Source organism: Neophocaena asiaeorientalis, unplaced genomic scaffold, assembly GCF_003031525.2.
Source record: "Neophocaena asiaeorientalis asiaeorientalis breed wild unplaced genomic scaffold, Neophocaena_asiaeorientalis_V1.1 scaffold225, whole genome shotgun sequence".
In the NCBI taxonomy this organism is placed as follows: domain Eukaryota; kingdom Metazoa; phylum Chordata; class Mammalia; order Artiodactyla; family Phocoenidae; genus Neophocaena; species Neophocaena asiaeorientalis.
The window spans coordinates 5510711-5534164 of record NW_020172364.1 but is presented as its reverse complement, the minus strand read 5'-3'; the positions used below and the strand labels follow the sequence as shown (position 1 = coordinate 5534164).

Sequence of the window (23454 nt, the reverse complement as noted above, 5' to 3'; positions counted from 1 at the left end):
GCTTGCTGTTTGGGGGCTTGCATGTGGCTCTCCACAGTTGCAGACCCCGAATCACCACCCTCTGCTGATCCTGAATAAACCCATCTTTGCTGGAGAAATGCCTTCAGTCTATTTGTTTTAGGGTAACCTCAGAAAGATGAGGACATTCTTAAGTAAGGCCCTATATCAGAAACAATTAGCTAAAAGTAAGAAGTCATTACAAAGAGAGAGGCAGACGATATGAGAGGCATCTATCCATGGCATGGGGCCTTGGGTGGTTTAGGAGGGATGCAGTCCAGTGTGCAAGGGAACAGTTAAGTCTTATTTCCATTTCCGGGCAACATGATGAGACCAAGAGGAGTCAAAAAGACATACTTTATTAGCCTTCTCTATGTTTGAACTGTTTCTCCGTCCCCCTTTTCCCAGCGCCTCTCATTTCCTGTAGGGCAGTATGTCGCCCAGGATCCTCCACGTGGTTCTCAAGGTGGGAGAATAAGAGGGTTGTCCTTTTGAGCTGGTCCTGGGCACTCAGCAGGGTGTTGTTCTTTTGAGGGGAAAGGCAGGACAACCAGCTTCTCCTCCATAGGCTCCAGGAAGAGGAAGGAGACATCCAGTGGTTCTCCTTGGGGATCTGTGGTTAGATCCAGCTGCACAGGGAAGGCCTCAACAGGGTCCGTTCCCTGGGAAACTTTAGGCTTGTTATCCAAGTCAGGAAGGTACTGGACAGTTCCTTTGGGCACAGCTTTGGCTGATGAGTTGGTGGGAGCTGTGTTTGTCTGCTGGGGCTCTTCCACCTTGAACAGGTTCACAGGTCTCGGGTTAACAGTAGAGTTTTCACCTCTAGGGGTGGGATCCTGAAATAAGAATGCTTTCAAATAAGGGAATGTCCTCCAAGAAAATCCCTGCCATGCCTGGTACTAGATTATGCTGTTCTGTGCCTTTCTGATGGAATTTTCAAAGGGAGACTAGCTAGATGGGCCTCTGATTAAAGGGCTTAAAGGAAATTCCCTGGCACCTAGTAGTTAAGACTCCAGGCTTTCACTGCCATGGGCTGTGGTTAAACCCCTCGTTGGGGACCTAAGATCCCATAAGCCAAAAAAAATTTTAAATAAATAAATGGTTAAAAAGCAAAACAGATAAGGGCCAGGGGGAACCAAACCTTTAGAAGCTTGACTGTAGGCTTCACAAATTCCACAGCTGAACAATGATCCAGAGAGGTAAGATGGCTTGTTCAAAGTCCCTAGTAAGGTGTCTCCCCACTCCTAGTAGTGGCAGAAGAAGCCACCTCTGGTGACTGTTTATTCTGTGCCAGGCCCAGGGCAGTGCCCTTCAACCAGATCCTCTGACCTGTTACTCATGGGGATCTGAAGGAGATAGGTATTGCAATCCAATTCTATAGATGAGGCAACCAAGACTCAGAGAGGTAGGAAATTGTCCATGTTCACACAACTTGTAGGTGGCAGAACAGGACTGGAACCCAGGTGGCCTGTCTCAACCACCCTTTCAACTACACCAGGCTGCCTTATGGTAAGTGCTCAATAAATACTTCTGAAAAAGGATTCAGTATTTCCATGGAAACAACTTCTACCTATGGTTCAGAGTAAGAGTCTTTGGGACACTGAATTTAATACCTCAGATGCCTGAGACACTCAAGCTACAGGGGTCTTACTTATGCCATATGGACCATGTTGTAACTAAAAGAAAGGGTGACAGGTTTTTCTTTTAGCTACCCTGTGGATGTGGCCTTAGGACACCCTGAATAAAGTGGTGATCATGGATTTTAGGAAAATAAAAGGAGAGGGTAGGGTAGGGGCAACTAAAATAATCAGCTCTTTTATTCACAGAAAGACAACCAATTAGACTAAAAAATACCTCTGATTTAAAGAAGTCACAAGTCACGGAGACCGACTTTTCTGAAGCTCGTTCACTAAGAGAACCGTGGCAAATACCAACAGGCTAAAAAAAGGAAAATACAATGTCACATGTGTATTACGATTATCAATGATCATAAATGGAAATCAACTTGCTTTCTGATTACATAGACACACAGCCAATCAACACTTTGATGCTCCTACCATGTAATAGGTAGGCTCTGAGCCAATTCTTTAGCTCATCCCTACCAAATAATCACCCAAACTAGGCTAAATTACCTCCAATGAGAGAAACTCAGGATTTCTTGAGGAACAAACTCTATTAGAAAATTCTTTGTATTGAGCAGAAATCTGTGTCTATAGAACAGACACAGAAATCTGGGTCTATCTCTTGGCCACACTTCTACCCTTGGGTCAACTAGAAAACTTGTTTTCATCTCTAAGATAGCAGCTCTTTATGTATGTTCCACCTGAGTTTTTGCTTCTCAGACAAGACTACTCTCATCTCCTTAAACTTTTCTTTATTTAAAAATAAAATAAGTTTATTTTCTTATTAGAAATGTAATAAACAGTTATTTAGAATATGGATAAACAAATAGAAAATAAAAAGACCTGTAACTACATGAAAGGTACCCGTTTCCTGCAGTGATTTGATTTCTTTCCTTCTAACATTTCTTCCTATGCATACATAATTTTTCTTCTAGAAAAATAGAATTATACTCTTCATAATATTTTATAACTCTCTTTTGTCATTTAACAATATATAGTAAAAATCCGTCTATGACACTGAATAGTTTTCTATGATTTTCTTTATAATGGCTACCTAATATTCCTCTGTGTTATTTAACAAGTTCTCTTTTGTTAGAAGCTGGATTGAACCTAATTTTTTTTTTTTTTTTTTTGGCGGTACACAGGCCTCTCACTGTTGTGGCCTCTCCCATTGCGGAGCACAGGCTCCGGATGCGCAGGCTCAGCGGCCATGGCTCATGGACCTAGCCGCTCTGCGGCATGTGGGATCTTCCCGGACCGGGGCATGAACCCGTGTCCCCTGAATTGGCAGGCGGACTCTCAACCACTGCGCCACCAGGGAAGCCCTGAATCTATTTTTTTATGTTTAAACATTGAAGCTATTTTCATATATCCTTAGGGTAAATTCCTAGAAGAGAAATTTTAGAGTCATAGAGTATACATTTTTTTCAGGTGTAAACAGAGGGCCAGTGTAGACCAAGAGAAAATTACAACTGCAGGTCCAGTTATGTAAAAGACTTTAAACTCTTTTCTCTAATTCCTCTCTCATTCTTCCTGGAACTTGGAAGAGCCACAGTTAAATAAATGATTGCAGGAGGGGGAGAAAGAGTGAAAGGACAGACCTTGACTCCTTCCTCACAGCAGGTTCTAAGCTCTAGGTCAGGCTTGAGCTACAGGGAGGAGAAAGCTTTGAATTGGATGTGAGATAGAAGTTTTGATTCAGAATTGACTAAAAGGGATTTTTAATACCTGAAAGTGAATCTTAATAATCTAAGTGAAATTGTTCTTATTACCGAATATAACCAGAAAGCTATGTGATCTGTCCAAGATGGCATTGAGAAGTGAGAAAGGGAGATTCTACAGAAGATGATGAAGACATTTTCCCAATTATTCCTTAATATTCAATTGACTGGTTATGAAAGACTTTTGAGAGACATAGCTCAGATTCAAAGACACACATGGGTTGAAAATTAAAAGATGGAAAAAATTTACAATGCAAATAGTAACAAAAAAGAGCTGGGAATGGCTATACAAATATCAGACAAAATTTACTTTAAGACAAAAATCGTTACTAGTGACAAGGAAAAACATTTTATAATGATAAAAGGCTCAATTTATTAGAAAGACACAACAACTATAAATATAATGCCCCTAATAATAGAGCCCCAAGGTACATAGGCAAAACCTGACAGAATTCAAGGAAGACATAGATAATTCAACAATAATAGTTGGAAACCTCATTTTCAATAATGGATAGAACAAGTTTGCAGAACATCAACAAAGAAACAAGTCTTGAACAACACTATAAACAAATTAAACCTAATAGACAATTACAGAATGCTTTATCTAACAACAGCAGAATACACATTCTTCTCAAGTGTACATGGAACTTTCTCTAGGATATACCTTATGTTAAACCATAAAACAAGCTTCAATACATTTAAAAGAATTGAGATCACACAGAGTACATTCCCCAACCACAATGGGATGAAATTAGATGTGAATAACAGAAGGAAATTGGAATTTTCACAAATATGTGGACATTAAATAACACTCTTAAATAACCAATTGGCCAAAGAAGAGATCACAAGGAAAATTAGAAAATATTTGGAGATGAATGGAAACAAAAACAACATGTATAACTTGTGAGATGCACCTCAATCATTTCTTAGAAGGAAATCTGTAGATGTAAATGCTTATGTTAAAAGCAAATAAAGATTGTAAATCAATAACCTAAACTTCTACCTTAAAAAGCTAGAAAAAGAAAAGTAAACTAAGCCCAAAGCAAACAAAAAGAAGGTTACAATAAAGAGTAGACAGGAAATAAATGGACTAGATAATAAAAAAAGAACGGAGAAAAAAAATGAAACTGAAAGTTGATTCTTTTTTGAAAAACTTAATAAAATTGGCAAAGCTTTAGACTAAGAAAAAAATGACTCAAACTACTAAAATTGGAATTAAATAGGGTACATCACTTCTAATCTTTCAGAAATAAAAATGGAATACTATGAACAATTGTATGCTGGAAAATTGGATAACTTAGATGAAATGGACAAATTCCTAGGAAGATATGAACTACCAAAACTTACTCAAGAAGAAATATAAAACCTGAATAGACTTACAAAAAGTAAAGAGATTGAATTATTAATCAAATAATCTTCCCACAAAGTAAGCTCAGGCCCAGATGGCTTCACTGGGGAATTCTACCAAATATTTAAAGAAGAATGAACATCAACCTTTCACAAATTCTTCCAAAATAAAACAGAAGAGGAGGGAAAATTTCCCAATTCATTATATGAAGCCAATATTAAACTCATATGAAAATCAGGCAGATATGACACAGAAAAACTACAGACCAATGTCTCTTATAAATATGAGATTAAAAATCTTTAAAAGAAATAAACAACCACTGGCGAACTGAATTCAGGACTTCCCTGGTGGCACAGTGGTTAAGAATCCACCTGCCAGTGCAGGGGACATGGGCTCAAGCCCTGGTCTGGGAAGATCCCACATGCTACGGAGCAACTAAGCCCGTGCACCACAACTACTGACCCTGCGCTCTAGAGCCCATGAGCCACAACTACTGAAGCCTATGTGCCTAGAGCCCATGCTTCACAACAAGAGAAGCCACCACAATGAGAAGTCCGTGCACTGCAATGAAGAGTATTCACCGCTTGCTGCAGCTAGAGAAAGCCCGCATGCAGCAACAAAGACCCAACACAACCAAAAATAAATAAATAAACTTTTTAAAAACTCTGAATTCAGAAACATATAAAAGGGGTTATACACCATGATCAACTGTGATTCATCCCCAAAGCACAAGTCTGTTTTAATATAAAAAAATCATTGTTATGTACAATACTAATAGATAAAAGGAGAAAAAGAAAACCAAACGATTATCTCATTAACACAGAAAAGGCATGAGACAAACTCTAACAATGTTTTTTGATAAAAGCATTCAATAAACTAGTAGGACTAGATGGGAACTTTCTCAACTTGATAAAAAAGCAGCTATAAAAAGCCTACAGTTACCATCACATTAAACGATGAAATACTGAATGATTTCCTCCTAAAATCAAATTAAGATAAGGATGTCTGCTCTCCCCATTTCTATTCAGCATTGTACTGGAAGTTCTAGTCAAGAAAATTAGGTAAGAATTAAAAGTCATTTAGATTGGAAAGGAAGAACTAAAACTATTTGTAGAAGACATGATCTTGTATACAGAAAATCCTAAGGACTCTACCAGAAAACTATTAGAACTATAAAAACGAGTTCAACATGGTTACAGGATACAAGATCAAAATATGAAAATCAATTATACTTCTACATATTTGCAATGAACCATCCAAAAATAAAATTGAGAAGACAAATACATTATATCAGCATCAAAGAGGACAAAATACTTAGCTATACAAAAAAGTGAAAGTTTTGGACACTGAAGACTACAAAACATTGTTGAAAGAAATTAAATAAGTCCTAAACAGGGCTTCCCTGGTGGCGCAGTGGTTGAGAGTCCACCTGCCGATGCAGGGGACGCGGGTTCGTGCCCCGGTCCAGGAAGATCTCACGTGCCGGGCAGTGGCCGGGCCCGTGAGCCATGGTCGCTGAGCCTGCGCATCTGGAGCCTGTGCTCTGCAACGGGAGAGGCCACAACAGTGAGAGGCCCACGTACCGCGAAAAAAAGAATTAAAAAAAAAAAAAGTCCTAAACAAATGGAAAGACATCCCATGTTCATGGGCTGGAAGAATTACTAATTTTAAGATGACAGTACTTACTATATACATTGGTCTACAGAGTCAATGAAATCCCTATCAAATTTCCTGCTTTTTAAAGATAGAAACTGACAAGTTGATTCTAAAGTTGATTTATTATGAAAATGCAAAGAATCCAAAATACCCAAAACAATCTTAAATAGGAAAAACAAAATAGGAGGGCTCAGACTTCTCAATTCAAAATTTACTACAAAACTATAATATTGGAGATAGTGTGGTACTAGTATAAGAATAGATATGCAGATCAATGGAGTAAAACTGAAGGTATAAAAATAAACCCTTACAGAGAGAGCAGATAGCAGAAGCAAGAAGAATTACAATCTTGCAGCCTGTGGAACAAAAACCACATTCACAGAAAGATAGATAAGATGAAAAGGCTATGTACCAGATGAAAGAACAAGATAAAACCCCAGAAAAACAACTAAATGAGGTGGAGATAGGCAACCTTCCAGAAAAAGAATTCAGCATAATGATAGTGAAGATGATCCAGGACCTCAGAAAAAGAATGGAGGCAAAGATCGAGAATATGCAAGAAATGCTTAACAAAGACCTAGAAGAATTAAAGAACAAACAAATAGAGATGAACAATAAAATAACTGAAATGAAAACTACACTAGAAGGAATCAATAGCAGAATAACTGAGGCAGAAGAACGGATAAGTGACCTGGAAGACAGAATGATGGAATTCACTGCTGCGGAACAGAATAAAGAAAAAAGAAATACAAAGAAATGAAGACAGCCTAAGAGACCTCTGGGACAGCATTAAATGCAACAACATTCGCATTATAGGGGTCCCAGAAGGAGAAGAGAGAGAGAAAGGACCAGAGAAAATATTTGAAGAGATTGTAGTCGAAAACTTCCCTAACATGGGAAAGGAGATAGCCACCCAAGTCCAGGAAGTGCAGAGAGTCCCATACAGGATAAACCCAAGGAGAAACACACCAAGACACATAATAATCAAATTGGCAAAAATTAAAGACAAAGAGAAATTATTGAAAGCAGCAAGGGAAAAATGACAAATAACATACAAGGGAACTCCCATAAGGATAACAGCTGATTTCTCAGCAGAAACTCTACAAGCCAGAAGGGAGTAGAATGATATACTTAAAGTGATAAAACGGAAGAAGCTACAACCAACATTACTCTACCCAGCAAGGATCTCATTCAGATTCGATGGAGAAATGAAAAGCTTTACAGACAAGTAAAAGCTAAGAGAATTCAGCACCACCAAACCAGCTCTACAACAAATGCTAAAGGAACTTCTCTAAGTGGGAAACACAAGAGAAGAAAAGGACCTACAAAATCAAACCCAAAACAACTAAGAAAATGGTCATAGGAACATACATATCGATAATTACCTTAAATGTGAATGGATTAAATGCTCCAACCAAAAGACACAGGCTTCCTGAATGGATACAAAAACAAGACCTATATATATGCTGTCTACAAGAGACCCACTTCAGACCTAGGGACACATACAGACTGAAAGTGAGGGGTTGGAAAAAGATATTCCATGCAAATGGAAATCAAAAGAAAGCTGGAGTAGCAATACTCATATCAGATAAAATAGACTTTAAGATAAAGAATGTTACAAGAGACAAGAAGGACACTACATAATGATCAAGGGATCAATCCAAGAGGAAGATATAACAATTATTAATATATATGCACCCAACATAGGAGCACATCAATCCATAAAGCAACTGCTAACAGCTGTAAAAGAGGAAATCGACAGTAACACAATAATAGTGGGGAACTTTAATGCCTCAGTTACACCAATGGACAGATCATCCAAACACAGAATTAAGGAAACACAAGGTTTAAATGACACAATAGACCAGATAGATTTAATTGATATTTATAAGACATTCCATCCAAAAACCGCAGATTACACTTTCTTCTCAAGTGTGCATGGAATATTCTCCAGGATACATCACATCTTGGGTCACAAATCAAGCCTCAGTAAATTTAAGACAATTGAAATCATATCAAGCATCTTTTCTGACCACAATGCTATAAGATTAGAAATCAATTATAGGGAAAAAACTGTAAAAAGCACAAACACATGGAGGCTAAACAATATGTTACTAAATAACCAAGATATCACTGAAGAAATCAAAGAGGAAATCAAAAAATACCTAGAGACTCCCTGATACCAAAACCAGACAAAGATACTACAAAAAAAGAAAATTACAGACCAATATCACTGATGAATATAGATGCAAAAATCCTCAACAAAATACTAGCAAACAGAATCCAACAACACATTAAAAGGATCATACATCATGATCAAGTGGGATTCATCCCAGGGATGCAAGGATCCTTCAATATATGCAAATCAATCGATGTGATACACCATATTAACAAACTGAAGAATAAAAACCATATGATCATCTCAATAGATGCAGAAAACGCTTTTGACAAAATTCAACACCCATTTATGATAAAAACTCTCCAGAAAGTGGGCATAGAGGGAACCTACCTCAACATAATAAAGGCCATATATGACAAACCCACAGCAAACATCATTCTCAATGCTGAAAAACTGAAAGCATTTCCTCTAAAATCAGGAACAAGACAAGGATGTCCACTCTCACCACTATTATTCAACATAGTTTTGGAAGTCCTAGCCATGATAATCGAGAAGAAAAAGAAATAAAAGGAATACAAATTGAAAAGAAGGAGTAAAACTGTCACTGTTTGCAGATGACATGATACTGTACATAGAGGATCCTAAGGATGCCACCAGAAAATTACTAGAGCTAATCAATGAATTTGATAAAGTTGCAGGATACAAAAATACAGAAATCTCTTGCATTCCTATACACTAATGATGAAAAATCTGAAAGAGAAATTAAGGAAATACTCCCATTTACCATTGCAACAAAAAGCATAAAATACCTATGAATAAACCTAACTAGGGAGACAAAAGGCAAAAGTTTCCTACCTAGGCAGAAAACTATGCCTACTGATGAAAGAAATTAAAGATCATACCAACAGATGGAGAGATATACCATGTTCTTGGATTGGAAGAATCAATATTGTGAAATTGACTATACTACCCAAAGCAATCTACAGATTCAATGCAAGCCCTATCAAATTACCAATGGCATAATTTAAAGAATTAGAACAAAAAAATCTTAAAATTTGTATGGAGACACAAAAAACCCCGAATAGCCAAAGCAGTCTTGAGTGAAAAAAGTGGAGCTGGAGGAATCAGACCCCCTGACTTCAGACTACACTACAAAGCTACAGTAATCAAGATAATATGGTACTGGCACAAAAACAGAAATATAGATCAATGGAACAAGATAGAAAGCCCAGAGATAAACCCATACACCTATGGTCAGCTAATCTATGACAAAGGAGACAAGGATATACAATGGAGAAAAGACAGTCTTTTCAATAAGTGGTGCTGGGAAAACTGGACAGCTATATGTAAAAGAATGAAATTAGAACACTCCCTAACACCATACAGTGAAATAAACTCAAAATGGATTACAGACCTAAATGTAAGACCGGACACTATAAAACTCTTAGAGGAAAACATAGGAAGAACACTCTTTGACGTAAATCACAGCAAGGTCTTTTTTGATCACATCCTAGAGTAATGGAAATAAAAACAAAAATAAACAAATGGGACCTAATGAAACTTAAAAGCTTTTGCACAGCAAAGGAAACCATAAAAAAGACAAAAAGACAACCCTCAGAATGGGAGAAAATATTTGCAAACGAATCAACAGACAAAGGATTAATCTCCAAAATATATAAACAGCTCATGCAGCTCAATATTAAAAAAAACAAACAACCCAATCCAAAAATGGGCAGAGGGCCTAAATAGACATTTCTCCAAAGAAGACATACAGATGGCCAAGAAGCACATGAAAAGCTGCTCAACATCACTAATTATTAGAGAAATGCAAATCAAAACTACAGTGAGGTATCACCTCACACCAGTTAGCATGGGCATCATCAGAAAATGTACAAACAACAAATGCTGGAGAGGGTGTGGAGAAAAGGGAACCCTCTTGCACTGTTGGTGGGAATGTAAATTGATACAGCCACTATGGAGAACAGTATGGAGGTTCCTTAAAAAACTAAAAATAGAATTACTATATGACCCAGCAATCCCACTACTGGGCATATACCCAGAGAAAACCATAATTCAAAAAGACACATGCATCCCAATGTTCATTGCAGCACTACTTACAATAGCCAGGTCATGGAAGCAACCTAAATGCCCATCGACAGACAAATGGATAAAGAAGATGTGATACATATATACAATGGAATATTAGCCATAAAAAGGAACGAAATTGGGTTTTTTGTTGAGACGTGGATGGATCTAGAGACTGTCATACAGAGTGAAGTAAGAGAAAAACAGAAAGAGAAAAACAAATATCGTATATTAATGCATATATATGGAGTTAGAAAAATGGTACAGATGAACTGGTTTGCAGGGCAGAAATTGAGACACAGATGTAGAGAACAAATGTATGGACACCAAGGGGGGGACGTGGCAGGGGGTGTGGTAGTGGTGTGATGAATTGGGAGATTGGGATCAACATGTATACACTGATGTGTATAAAACTGATGACTAATAACAACCTGCTGTATAAAAAAATAAATAAAATAAAATTCAGAAAAAAGGGCTTCCCTGGTGGCGCAGTGGTTGGGAGTCCACCTGCTGATGCAGGGGACATGGGTTCGTGCCCCAGTCCAGGAAGATCCCACATGCCACAGAACGGCTTGGCCCGTGAGCCATGGCCGCTGAGCCTGCACGTCCAGAGCCTGTGCTCCGCAACGGGAGAGGCCACAACAGTGAGAGGCCCGCGTACCGCAAAAAACAAAATTCAAAAACAAAAAAACCTCTTACATTTATAGTCAGTTGATCTTCAAAAATATGTCAATACAATTAAATGGGGGAAATCATAGCCTTTTCAACCAACGGTCCTGGGACAACTGGAGATCCACAAGCAGAAGAATGAAGTTGAACCTCCTACCGCATATCATATATAAAAATTAACTCAAAAATGGGTCAGAGGGGACTTCCCTGGCTGTCCAGTGGATAAGACTCTGTGCTTCCAATGCAGGGACAGGGGTTTGATCCCTGGTCGGGGAACTAAGATCCCGCATGCAACTAAGATCCCACATGCCATGCAGTGTGGCCAAAAAAAAAAAAGGGTCAGAGACCTACAGCTAAAACTATAAAACTCTTAGAGGAATACAGAGGAGTAAATCTTAATGATCTTGGATTAAGTAATGGATTCTTAGATATGACACAAAAAGCACATTCAACAAAAGAAAAAATATAAAGAAGATTTCATTAAAATTAAAAAATTTTTGTACTTCGAAGAACATCATCAAGAAAATGAATAGACAAATCAGAGAATGGGAGAAAATATTTGAAAATCATATATCTGATAAGGGGATTATATCCAGAATATGTAAAGAATTCTTACAATTCAACAATAAAAAGATAAATAATCTAAGTTTTAAATGACAAAGGATTTGAATAGACTTTCCTCCAAAGAATACATACAAATGGCCAAAAGCACATTAAAAGATACTCAATCATTAGCCATTCAGAAAATTCAAATATAACCAAAATGAGAGACTACTTCATACTCAGTAAGATAGCTATAATAAAAAGGACAGATAATAATAATAAGCATTGGCAAAAGCATGAAGAAATTGAAACCCTCACCTGTTGCTGATGGGATTATGAAACTGGTGCCATCACTTTGGAAAACAGTTTGCAGTTAGTTAAAAGGTTAAACACAGAATTCTCATATGACCCAGCAGTCCCACTCCAAGGTGTGTACTCAAAAGAAATGAAAACATATCTATACATAAAAACTTATACACAGGGAATTCCCTGGCCGTCCAGTGGTTAGGACTCGGTGCTTTCACTGCCATGGGCCTAGGTTCAACCCTTGGTTGGGGAACTAAAATCCCGCAAGCCAAAAGAAAAAAACTTATACACAAATGTTCATAGTAGTACTATTCATAACATCTCAAATGAGGAAACAACTCAAATATCAATCAACTGTTGAATGGATAAACAATACATGGTATATCCATGCAATGAAATATTATTTGGCCATTAAAAGAAATGAAGCACTGATATATCAATGCTGAACAAGGATAACCCTTGAAAACATTTTGCTAAGTGAAAGAAGCCAGACACAAAAGGCCACATACAGTGTGGTTCCATTATATAAAATGTTCAAAAAATGTAGTCATAGAGTCAGTAAGTAGACTAGTGGCTTCCCGGGGCATAGGTGAGAGGGCAAAGGGAATGACTGCTAATGGATGTGGAGTTTCTTTTTGGGCTGATGAAAATATTCTAAGATTAGATAGTGGTGATGACAGCACAACTCTATGAATAGACTAAAAAACACTGACTTGTATACCTGAAAACGGTGCATTTTATGGTGTGTGAATTATATCTTAATAAAATTTTATTATAACTAAGTGAATAAGGGGGGAAAAATGCTTGCATTTTTCCTAATTGTGCTACAATACATTTTGCCAATTGACATTCCTACTAGGTGTGCTTCAGATAGTTTCAGGGCACCCTCCCCATCTTGGCTGCATTCTTTGAAAGAAGCCCTGTTTCACATTGTCCTTCTTAAAGAGTGGTCCAAGGAATGGAACACCATGCTGTATTCCAAATGTAACTGGGTCTGTTTGGATAAAACAGGACTACCACCAACCACTGAGGAGATTTGTTTATATTTTTATAGCCTCCTATGATCATTTTTGGCAAAGGCATCACACTGCTGATGAAAACTGCATTTACAATCAAATACTATTGCATCTGGGCCATCTCTAACTAGTCAGTTGCTCCTTAAGCGGAAGAAAAGTGTCTCATGCATTACAACATTTCATGTATAATTTATGCTCAATAAACATATATAGATGATCTGTGAGCACAAAGCTTAAATTATGAAGACAGTCAACAATACTCACCACAGAGTTAGGGGGCTGAAGTGCACAGCTGCTAGCCTGGGACTGGGTACATGACTCTTTGATTAAATATTCTACAAAGTAGGCAGGGCCAAACACCCACTGGTAGGAGACAAGAGGTGAGAAATAAAAATCAAACCTTCTCAAGTGGAGAAATGAGTCAGATTTGGCAACATTATATTTACAGAAACCATACATTCCCAGAGTCATTGTCAACACAGGTCTCTTTTTGTCCCTGTAATCCCCACCATGATCAAACCACGTATTATGATTTTGTTGTTTAGAAAACATAATCACCATACCTTTCTTCCCTTCTTAAGGATTTAACTGGGCTCTAAAAACCTTCCCCTGGGTGAGCTTATTTTTCCTCATGTAAATTTGTTTTTAAATTAGCTTTTCTCCATATGATAGATATCAACATAATTTAGGTACAAATGAACATTTCCCCTAACCCATAAAACTCAACATCCACTCCTGTACTTAAAACGCAGAGTAGAACTTGACTTGCTAAGTGGTCCAAGGTCAACCAGATATGGGAATGTGGTAGTAAATAGTGAACCTAAGTAGAATAGCCTGAGGAGACTGTGAGTCCATTTCCCTTCTTGCCTTCAGGGCAATGAAGTAAAATCACACCACACAACTCTAACGGAAATCCCATGGAATGACTCAGAAACTAAAACATGATTGAATGTGCATCAGGGTTACCAAAGGTAGGGAATGAAGCAAAGGCTTTTAGGGTTCTAATCAAAAAGAGGGCCTCGATAGCGATAGCAACAGTTATGAGACATATTGTTGTAACTGGCCTTTCAGCCTCACCTGCTTAGAAGTCTTGGTGATTTTGACAAGAGAATACTGCTTCGAGGGGCTCTCATTGTTGTATTTTGCAAGAGACTCAGTAGCAGTTTCCAGGAACTTGGGGTTTGACAAATCATAGGGGCTGGAGCTGGGGCAGTCAGGGCACATCGTGGTAATCTTACTTCGAGAAACTGTTGATGCCAAAGGGAGCAAGTTTAAAAATAAAACTCCTTAATGATACATAATCCTATAAATCATATGATCACAACAGAAGCAGAGATTGAAAGAAAAAAAGATAATGCTCAGCTTTGTCAAGGATGGAGTGGAAAAGCATTATTTAGAAAGAAAGTTAGCTTACTGCAGAGTTTTCTGCAATGAGCGTGTATTACTTTCATAATTTAAAAGGAAAAAAAGCAATATTTTTTCACCTTACACAAATTTTTTTACCCTAGGCATTTAGTTAAAAAACACATAATATAGTACAGTTGACCCTTGAACAACACGGCGGTTAGGGGTGCTGACCCTCCAGACAGCCAAAAATCCCAGTTTAACTTTACATTCAGCCCTCCGTATCCACAGTTCTGCATCCATGGATTCAACCAACTGCATATAGTGTAATATTACAGTATGTATTTAGTGAAAAAAAAATCCATGTATGAGTGGACCATGATAGTTAGTTCAAACCCATGTTGTTCAAGGGTCAACTGTATATTGGTATAAGAACATTTTCCTAATTAGCTCAATATCTTCCACCATTATTGCCTCTGTAAAGCAGACTGAGTTGGGATTTCATTACCGTCACGTTTTATTTACCTTTTAGTTGCCAACACCTAACATAATGTCTAATGCATGGTTGGTGCTTAGTAAACACCTGCTGAATGAATGAGTGAGTGAATGACATATGGAAGGTGGAAGCACACCCTCTTTGGTTAGAAAATGCAAGTAAGCTGGAAAATAAAAGTTGATCAAACCACTGTATGACTGGATAGGATAATCACACTAATGGTACAGCTAGAATGTCTGATCGGGAGGAGCTGGGGGTGGCAAAACTTGTATAAAAGTCAGCCTAGGAAACTTGTCTAGAAGTTGTTTTGACAAAGCAAGCACATGGTTTTGATCAACTGTGTGTTTATTTGGATGTATTCGGGCATTTTGTGGGGAAGTTACACCCACAGCTGTCACTCCCGGCACCATCCCCACATGTCATTTCCTGACCTCCCATACCTCAGGTACCTAGGACTTTCATTTAAGACCTGATCTGTTTTACTGGCTGTTGTCCTCTAATTTAGGCGAGTCTCATCTTCACAACCAGGAAGGTTTAGATCTGCTGCCCTCTCAAAGGAACCAACGGCATTATTATCACCTAGAGCTTGTTAGAAATGCAGAACCTCAGGCCCTGCCCCATACCTATGGAATCAGAATCTGTACTTGAACAAGATCTCCCAGGGGAGTCACACACACATAATAGTTTGATGAGTAGCCATATCCTATTTTCCCATGCCATGGATGCTTGCTGTTCAAAGAGAGACCCAGAATGAATGTATGTATTTATTAATTTATTCAATGATATTACAGACTCCTTACACTTGATAGGAACTGGGGGAGAGTTGTAGCAGAGAGGAAGAAGGGATAAAACGTTCTACACAATATAAGACAGAAGACCCCAAATCAAGGCAGTGCATGGTCTGTACTCCATGAATGGTTAGGTTAAAGTTGTATAGGGCTGTAGAATAGGAAAGCACCACTTTTTGTTTGTCTTTTGAGGGGAGGGGGAGCTTCTTGAATAGAGAATGTGGTGGAGGAAGCAGCATTGACAATGATCTTTAAAGAACATGAGTTCCAAGGGTAGAGGTTATCAGTGGAGGGCATCCTCAGCAGAGGGAGAAGAACAAACAAGATGAAGAGATTGGAAAGTGTGATGTGTATTCAGAAAATAGTGAGCGATCCAGTTGAATGGAGGGCAGAGTTGGTATAGTCAAGGAAATAAGGCAGAAATAGCTAGAAAGGAAGCCTGGGGACCAGTCAAAGAGGTTATGCCATTTATGTCTGACTGAAAATTTAGGATTTGATGTAGGACACAATGTAGATTAATTGTGGGAAGAGGAGCAGTGCAAGTGTTGGATATATGAAGAACTTGGCTTTGGAATGAATAGGAAGTAAGGATGGGAGAAACCCTATACACTATAGCATAGTATAGCTAAATACTCTTTTTCTATCTATTATTAAAATGCACAAAATCGAAGTGATCTCTTACCTGGGCGAAGAGTACAATTATAAGCAGGTAAATAGAAAATTCTTCTTGCCTTATTAATGTAAAATATTGCTTTGCATTGACCATAAACCTGGAACCAACAAATACATTTTATGACGCAGTGGAATGAACTAAGACTTTTAAATACCCCCAGAATGAAATTGGACATTTCTTTTCTTTTTTTTTTTTTTTTTTTTTTTTTTTGCGGTACGCGGGCCTCTCACTGCTGTGGCCTCTCCCGTTGCGGAGCACAGGCTCCAGACGCGCAGGCTCTGGATGCGCAGGCTCAGCGGCCACGGCCCACGGCCCCAGCCACTCCGCGGCATGTGGGATCTGCCCGGACCGGGGCACGAACCCGTGTCCCCTGCATCGGCAGGCAGGCTCTCAACCACTGCGCCACCAGGGAAGCCTTGGACATTTCATTTTTAAAGAACAAGAAACTTAAGGTCAATTTTAGTAGTTTGGGGTGGGGAAACGGCCAGCTGATCATTAGACAGTTTAACCTTCTCCTGAGACACAGCTTGCCTTCTTCCCAGCCTCCTTCCTGCTTAGGTGAGACTGTGTGTAACTGAGTTCTAACCACAGCATGGTGAGCAGAAGTGATGTGTAAGCACTTCCAGGTCTAGCCCATAAAGCTCTCCCACGTGCTGTCTGTCCTCCGTGCTCTTTCCCTTTCCATAGCTCGATGCAGATGAGCATGGGGACCACAGAAGCCACGAGCTGAAGGCAGCAGAGTCTAGGGCCACAACATGGAAGGTACCTGGGTCTCCAAATCACTCCTGGAGGAAGACCCCTTCCTGATCAAGAATTTCTATTTTGAACTTTATGTGAATGGGGATCAACTTCTATCATTTTGCAATCAGTATACGCTTTTTAGTGTATGTGTTATAGCAGCTAGTGTCACCTTAACAAATGTAATTCACAATACAGTAAATAGACTATTTGCTTTTCAAAACCAGGTAGGTGCAGTTTGACAAATTTGGTTAAATGATTAGAAAAAGATATCTTGGTCAAATAGTTCACTTCTAAACACTTATATCACACTCCTGTACTCATAAAATTTCATATAAATTAATGAAAATAATCTCAGGATAATTGAGAACCAAATGAAAACTGACTATGTTATTTTCAAGCCTCTTCTATGGTCATCTTTAATAGGATCAATTCTGACTCCCTTTAGGTTCTATGATTCCAGGAAATCCTTCCATGGCACCTCTGAGAGCTCCCATACCATAGCCCTCCCTGTGTCCAGCCTCAAATCTCATATCAGTGTTCAGTGAAACAAACTAAAGCAAAATAAAACAAATTAAAAAGTTCCCCCTCCATTACTTCTACAGTTTTCCTTAGACATACTTCTAGAGCACTACACTTCAGATCTTTTTTTCTCAATTTAAACACTAGCTCAGAGCCTACAGAAAGGTCTTGGATGTAGGAAATAATTTGGGGGCAACTTTTCAATTCTGGTGTCATGACCCCAGTGGGAGCCTCAGACACCCCTCTGATTAAACTCTATTTTGTCTGTAGAATTGGAATAACCACATAGGCACCCCGCCAAAGAGATTTTAAAGAGGGACATTTAAAGATGGCACAATTGAACCATCTTCATGCTGTAGACAGAGAACACCTAGTTTTCCCCCTCGAGCTCCTGGACACAAGTACTTACCGATTCATGTAAGGTCCTCACCCCACAATTCTTCCACGACTTCCTGCTGAGCACATGGCAGCCAGTCTCTAACACGTCCAGCATGAAATAGAACAGAGACCCCAGACCAGCCTGTGGGAAGGGGAGGAGAAATGCACAACCCACATGAAGCAGAAACTCCTAAATACCAGCAAAAAAGGTCCCTGTTTTATGGCAAAGCCAAAGGCTATGACGTTTGTGAAGATTTCTTATAAACGGTGGGACACACATTTCTGAGCAGATACCGTTAGCACTTGTTTCTAATAACAGTAGGAACCTGTAGCACCCTGGCAGAGGAGAGCAACATGTACTCAACAGGGTTCCTGATTTGGAAAACACCTGCCAACAGGTGTCTCTGGGTTCCCGTGCCCTGGCCAGCCTCCCCGAATTGTGCAAACACCTGCCCCAGAGGGTACTGCCACTTACCTCTTGTGTGTGTTCACGGGCATCGCTCACTCGGTTGAGGCTCAGCACGTAGCCGTCCTTTCGGTCCCTGTTGATGTCCTGCAGGATGAAGTTCGCGATATCCAGCACATATGAGCTGTTGCAGGCAAGGGAGAGGAGATGCGAGGGGCTGGGGGCTGGCTGGGGTGGAGATACAGCCCCACAGCAGGTGGCCAGGGTGCAGAGCGCCAGAGGTAGGAACAGACTCATCCTGTGGGGGGCAAGGCCCAGGAGGGGTCAGTATGCAGAGCTGCAGGCACCGGGCTGTTTATAGGGCTCTGAGGCCAACTTGAGCAGCTTTGTGATTGCAAGCTAAACCAGTGATCAGGTTTTGAAGCACAATGTCCTCTTTTTTCTCTTTGAATTCTAAATGTGGATTTCCCTGAGTCAGTACTTTGGATGGAATTTGCCACTATCTGTAACCTTAGACCCCTGAGTAATCTCACATTCATGTTTACATGTAAACAGATGTCAGTTTCCTAACCGTTTCCCAAGAAATCAAAATAAACCCTTGGGTCAAGGCTCCCAAGAGGTCATGATTGAGTTCTGGTTTGTGTCCAGGGCTCCAGCTGAGTCAGAATATGCCCCTAGCACCTTGCTTCTAGCTGATGTCCTGACCACACTGATTTTTATCTCCATCTTGGAGCCCGGAATCACGGTGCTAACGGGGCTCAGTGACTTCATGCTCCACCTCCCAGGATCACCACTCTTGTTATATCTGAAAAAGGGCTTTAACCCCATATCATCTACATAAAGGCCCACGTGAGATTCCTAAAGCATTTTGGGATCTGGCTAGAAACAGTTTTGTTTAGCATACATACAGATGGCCAATAGGCACATGAAAAAATGCTCAACATTGCTAATTATTAGAGAAATGCAAATCAAAACTACAATGAGGTATCACGTCACACCAGTCAGAATGGCCATCATTAAAAAGGCTACAAATAATAAATGCTGGAGAGGGTGTGTTGCACTGTTGGTGGGAATGTAAATTGGGGCAGCCACTATGGAGAACAGTATGGAGCTTCCTTAAAATACTAAAAATAGAGTTGTCATATGATCCAGCAATTTCACTCCTGGGCATATATCCAGAGGAAACTCTTAATTCAAAAAGATATATGCACCCCAATGTTCTTAACAGCACTATTTACAATAGCCAAGTCATGGAAGCAATCTAAGTGTCCATTGACAGATGAATGGATAAAGAAGATGTGAGATTATATATATATATATATATATATATATATCATGGAATGTTACTCAGCCATAAAAAAGAATGAAATAATGCCATTTGTGGCAACACGGATGGACCTAAAGATTATCATACTAAGTGAAGTAGGACAAAGACAAATATATGATATTGCTTATATGTGAAATCTAAAATATGACACAAATGAACTTATTTACAAAACAGAAACAGACTCACAGACATAGAAAACAAGCTTATGGTTAACAAAGGAGAAAGGGGTGAGGGGGGGATAAATTAAGAGTTTTGGATTAGCAGATACAAACTACTATATATAAAATAGATAAACAACAAGGTCCTACTGTATAGCACAGGGAACTATATTCAGTATCCTGTAATAAACCATAATGGAAAAGAATATGAAAGAGAATATGCATACATATGTATAACTGAATCACTTGGCTGTACATCCAGAAACCAACACAACTAATATAGTTTTAAATCAACTATATTTCAATAAAAAACAAAATTTTAAAACTTTTTTAAAAAGTGTTCTATTTAGCCTCATTTAGTTTTTTTAAAACAAGGACTTCATTTACATTAAAAAAAAGTGAGGGACTTCCCTGGCGGAGCAGTGGTTAAGAGTCCACCTACCAATGCAGGGGACATGGGTTCTATCCCTGGGCCGGGAAGATTCCACATGCCGTGGAGCAACTAAGCCCATGCGCCACAACTACTGAGCCTGCGCTCTAGAACCCGCGAGCCACAGCTACTGAGCCCATGTGCCACAACAAGAGAAGCCACCTCTATGAGAAGCCCACGCACTGCAACGAAGAGTAGCCTCCACTCTAGGCAACTAGAGAAAGCCAGTGAGCAGCAACAAAGACCCAGTGCAGCCAAAAATAAATTAATTAATTAATTTAAAAAGAAAAGTGAATGGCATGTCAATAGTTCTTGCATCACACTCCAATTCTACACTTTTTTCTATGGATCTGCGTGGAAGCAAACTTGTTCAGAGGCTAAAACCTAATACTATTGTTAAGAGAGAGATGATGATTGGAGGGTGGGCTGAAATACAGGAATACACTGGTTCGGACCCTGGCTTTTCTCTTTTAGCTTCTGCTTGGGGTTCCACTTGGAAGTTACTACTGACTGGAACTGTACAAAGCACAAACATCTTTTAAAACTTTCTATTTGAAAACACATACACACATCAGAAATAGCTTGTCACAAGAGAAGGGAAGCTTCTAGACTAGACTACCATAGAAGGTATTCTATAGAACCCTATTCCGTGAGATATGCGCATTACTCACCCCTCTCTCCAGCCTTCCCACCCGCCGCCCTCAGTGTTCTGTGCTCAAAGAAGTTTAGGAACTGCTGCATCCATAGATGCGCAGTCTTATAGAGTCTGAACACACACGAGCATGTTAAAGGCTCTCTGAAGCTTTGAGGTGCAGAAATCTATTTATATCACAATTTCCTATACTAACTTGACTATAAGAGAGATTTTTGTGATACTTATTATTAACCTGCAAAATCCAGTTTTGGAATTGCTGCACTGGTAAATAAGGATAGCTATCTGTCAGATTTTTTGATAGGAAACTGCTCAGATGTATGAAGGTTTTTTACTGAAAGTGGAGATATTCCGAGTGGTTTGAAAGAAATGTCCCTCCCTGAACTGAAATGTGCAGTATGGTAGTCACGGCTGATAACAGTGAACTAAACCTAAGCAAGTCATTTAATATTATCTGTTTATTTAAAACTTTAATTTCATACTAAACTTAAATATAATGATTTGTGTTGCTAATAAGGATTACTGTAATTAGCTATTGTGATAAAATTTAAATTTTTATTAAAAAGTTGAGTGGAAAATAGTTTTTTCTTCATCGATCACCATGTTCTTGGGGGTCACTGTAGATCTCTTGGTGGTAGCATACAGACTCACAGAAAAGTACTGTACCCTTAATGGTAATTTAGTGACTCTGACCAGCAGATTTCTGAGGTGAGAAAACTGAGGTATAGGAAGGGAGTGCCTAGCAAAAATCGTAAATGAATTAGTGGCAGAACCAGTTACAGAAAACTTGTAGTTTAGAATCTTTTTCATCAGAGCAAATATTACAGCAATAGCCTAATTGTAACTCTTTTAATTACCAACTGCATGAACATGGAAAGTCAGGTGACCACCATAAACCTCAAAAGCCAGATCTGTAAAATGGGCTAATCACAGGGCCTGCCTCATAGGAGATTCTATACGAGGAGGGCTAGACCCACACTTGTTACCCAGGATAGCTAGTGTTATAGGTATAATCATGGCAGTTACTTGAAACCCCACATACACTGATTGAGGGTTAGGGTTATGCCAGGACTGTGTTAGGCTCTCGGTAATCAAGGGTTAATAAGACTAATTAGCTTAATAGGATACAGCCCCTAACTAATTTCTGTGAGCAAACAATCGGTTTTCAGGGCTTGATTTATAAACTCAAATCTAATGATCCCAGCTCCTTAGAGATGGGCATGAAGCATTGTTTTCAACCAGAAGCAACAGTAGGAAAATGGGTATGAAAACCAGAAATGGGCATGGACGTCAGACGTTCAATTATTGGAGTACGACAAAGATTTACAGCCAGCGAGGGAACAAACATTGACAGGGCTCAGATGATGTACAGAAAGAGGCTGGGAAGGACGGAGGAGACAGGACTGAAGAGAAGCCGAAAGAGGAGGAGAGAGTTTGGGGCCTGAGGAAATGCATTGGACATGCAGGGGTAAAGGCCTTCACCGCAACTAAGAAGAAAGGCAAATAGATTAAAGGGCGATTAAACTCTGACTGACCGGGGAAGAAACTGGACTTTGAATCGAATGTCCTGGTTCAGCCCTTGGCTGTGTAGACCACGGCTGAGAGGCATCAGTTTCCTCAACTGTGAAATCGAGTGTAGGATCAGGTGACTGCTGAGAGCCCTCAGCCCTGCCTTGAAGGCATGCCTGCCCTTCTCTTTACCTGACACGGTTCCATTTTCCAGGAGAGATCTCTCCTAGGATCTGGTAAGATGGAACTTGTTCTCCAGAGCCCAGGGAATCTGCGTTTCGAGCCAGTTTCAAACAACCTGGGCCCAGCCACCTGCTAGGTTGTGGAGTATGGAGCCCTGTGAGAGGCAGCAGGGAGAGGAGGCCGGTCTTTGGAGTCAGATAGACCTGGGTTTAAATTCTGCCTCTGCCATTTGCTTTGTAGATGGCCTGAGACACTGTGGGTGCCGTAACATTTAGCTTCCTTGCCCATAAAACACCAGCAGGCACAGGCTCACACACACACATACCTGCACCTACTTGTAGAAAGAGGGGAACACATTTGGTCTTTCCCCAGGAGCCCCACCCCAGGTACACTTCTGTTTTGTCCCCATCACGTATGTGGAGGACTTTAGAATCAGCAGTTCAGTTCGGCATAGGAACGTGAGAGCAAGGCTGTGGAGCCATCAACCCAGGTTTAAACCTTGGCTCTGGTTTAGGGTGATCATCTAATCCAGTGCTTTCCATAAAACACACTGCAAGTCACATGTTTTATTTTAAATTTCCTAGTAGCCACATTTAAAAAGTAAAGAAAGAAAAAAGCAGGTGAAATTAATTTTAACACTTGACTTAATCCAATAGATTCAAAATATCATCATTTCAATCTGTCATTAATAGAAAGATTTATGAATGAGATCGTTTCCACTCGTTTTACACTATGGCACGCCTCATTTAAGGTGCTAACAATCAGATG

At 39.5% G+C, this 23454-nt stretch overlaps 1 protein-coding gene across 3 annotated transcripts; it reads right to left on the bottom strand.

The window, feature by feature from the left end:
• Positions 1–458: 458 nt before the first annotated feature.
• FETUB (fetuin B) lies at positions 459–18724 on the bottom strand. Of its 3 annotated transcripts, XM_024768605.1 has the most exons (7): positions 18497–18724; positions 18053–18163; positions 16393–16480; positions 14160–14329; positions 13347–13445; positions 1852–1935; positions 459–833 (listed from the first exon to the last, which is right to left on the bottom strand). In XM_024768605.1, the coding sequence occupies exons 1-7, from the start codon at positions 18722–18724 to the stop codon at positions 459–461; spliced, it is 1155 nt and encodes a 384-aa protein (XP_024624373.1). The 3 variants fall into 3 exon arrangements, with proteins under 3 accessions (XP_024624373.1, XP_024624380.1, XP_024624389.1); XM_024768612.1 differs by lacking the exon at positions 18053–18163; XM_024768621.1 differs by lacking the exons at positions 16393–16480; positions 18053–18163 and having other exon boundaries at positions 18493–18724.
• Between the last annotated feature and the right edge of the window lie 4730 nt (positions 18725–23454).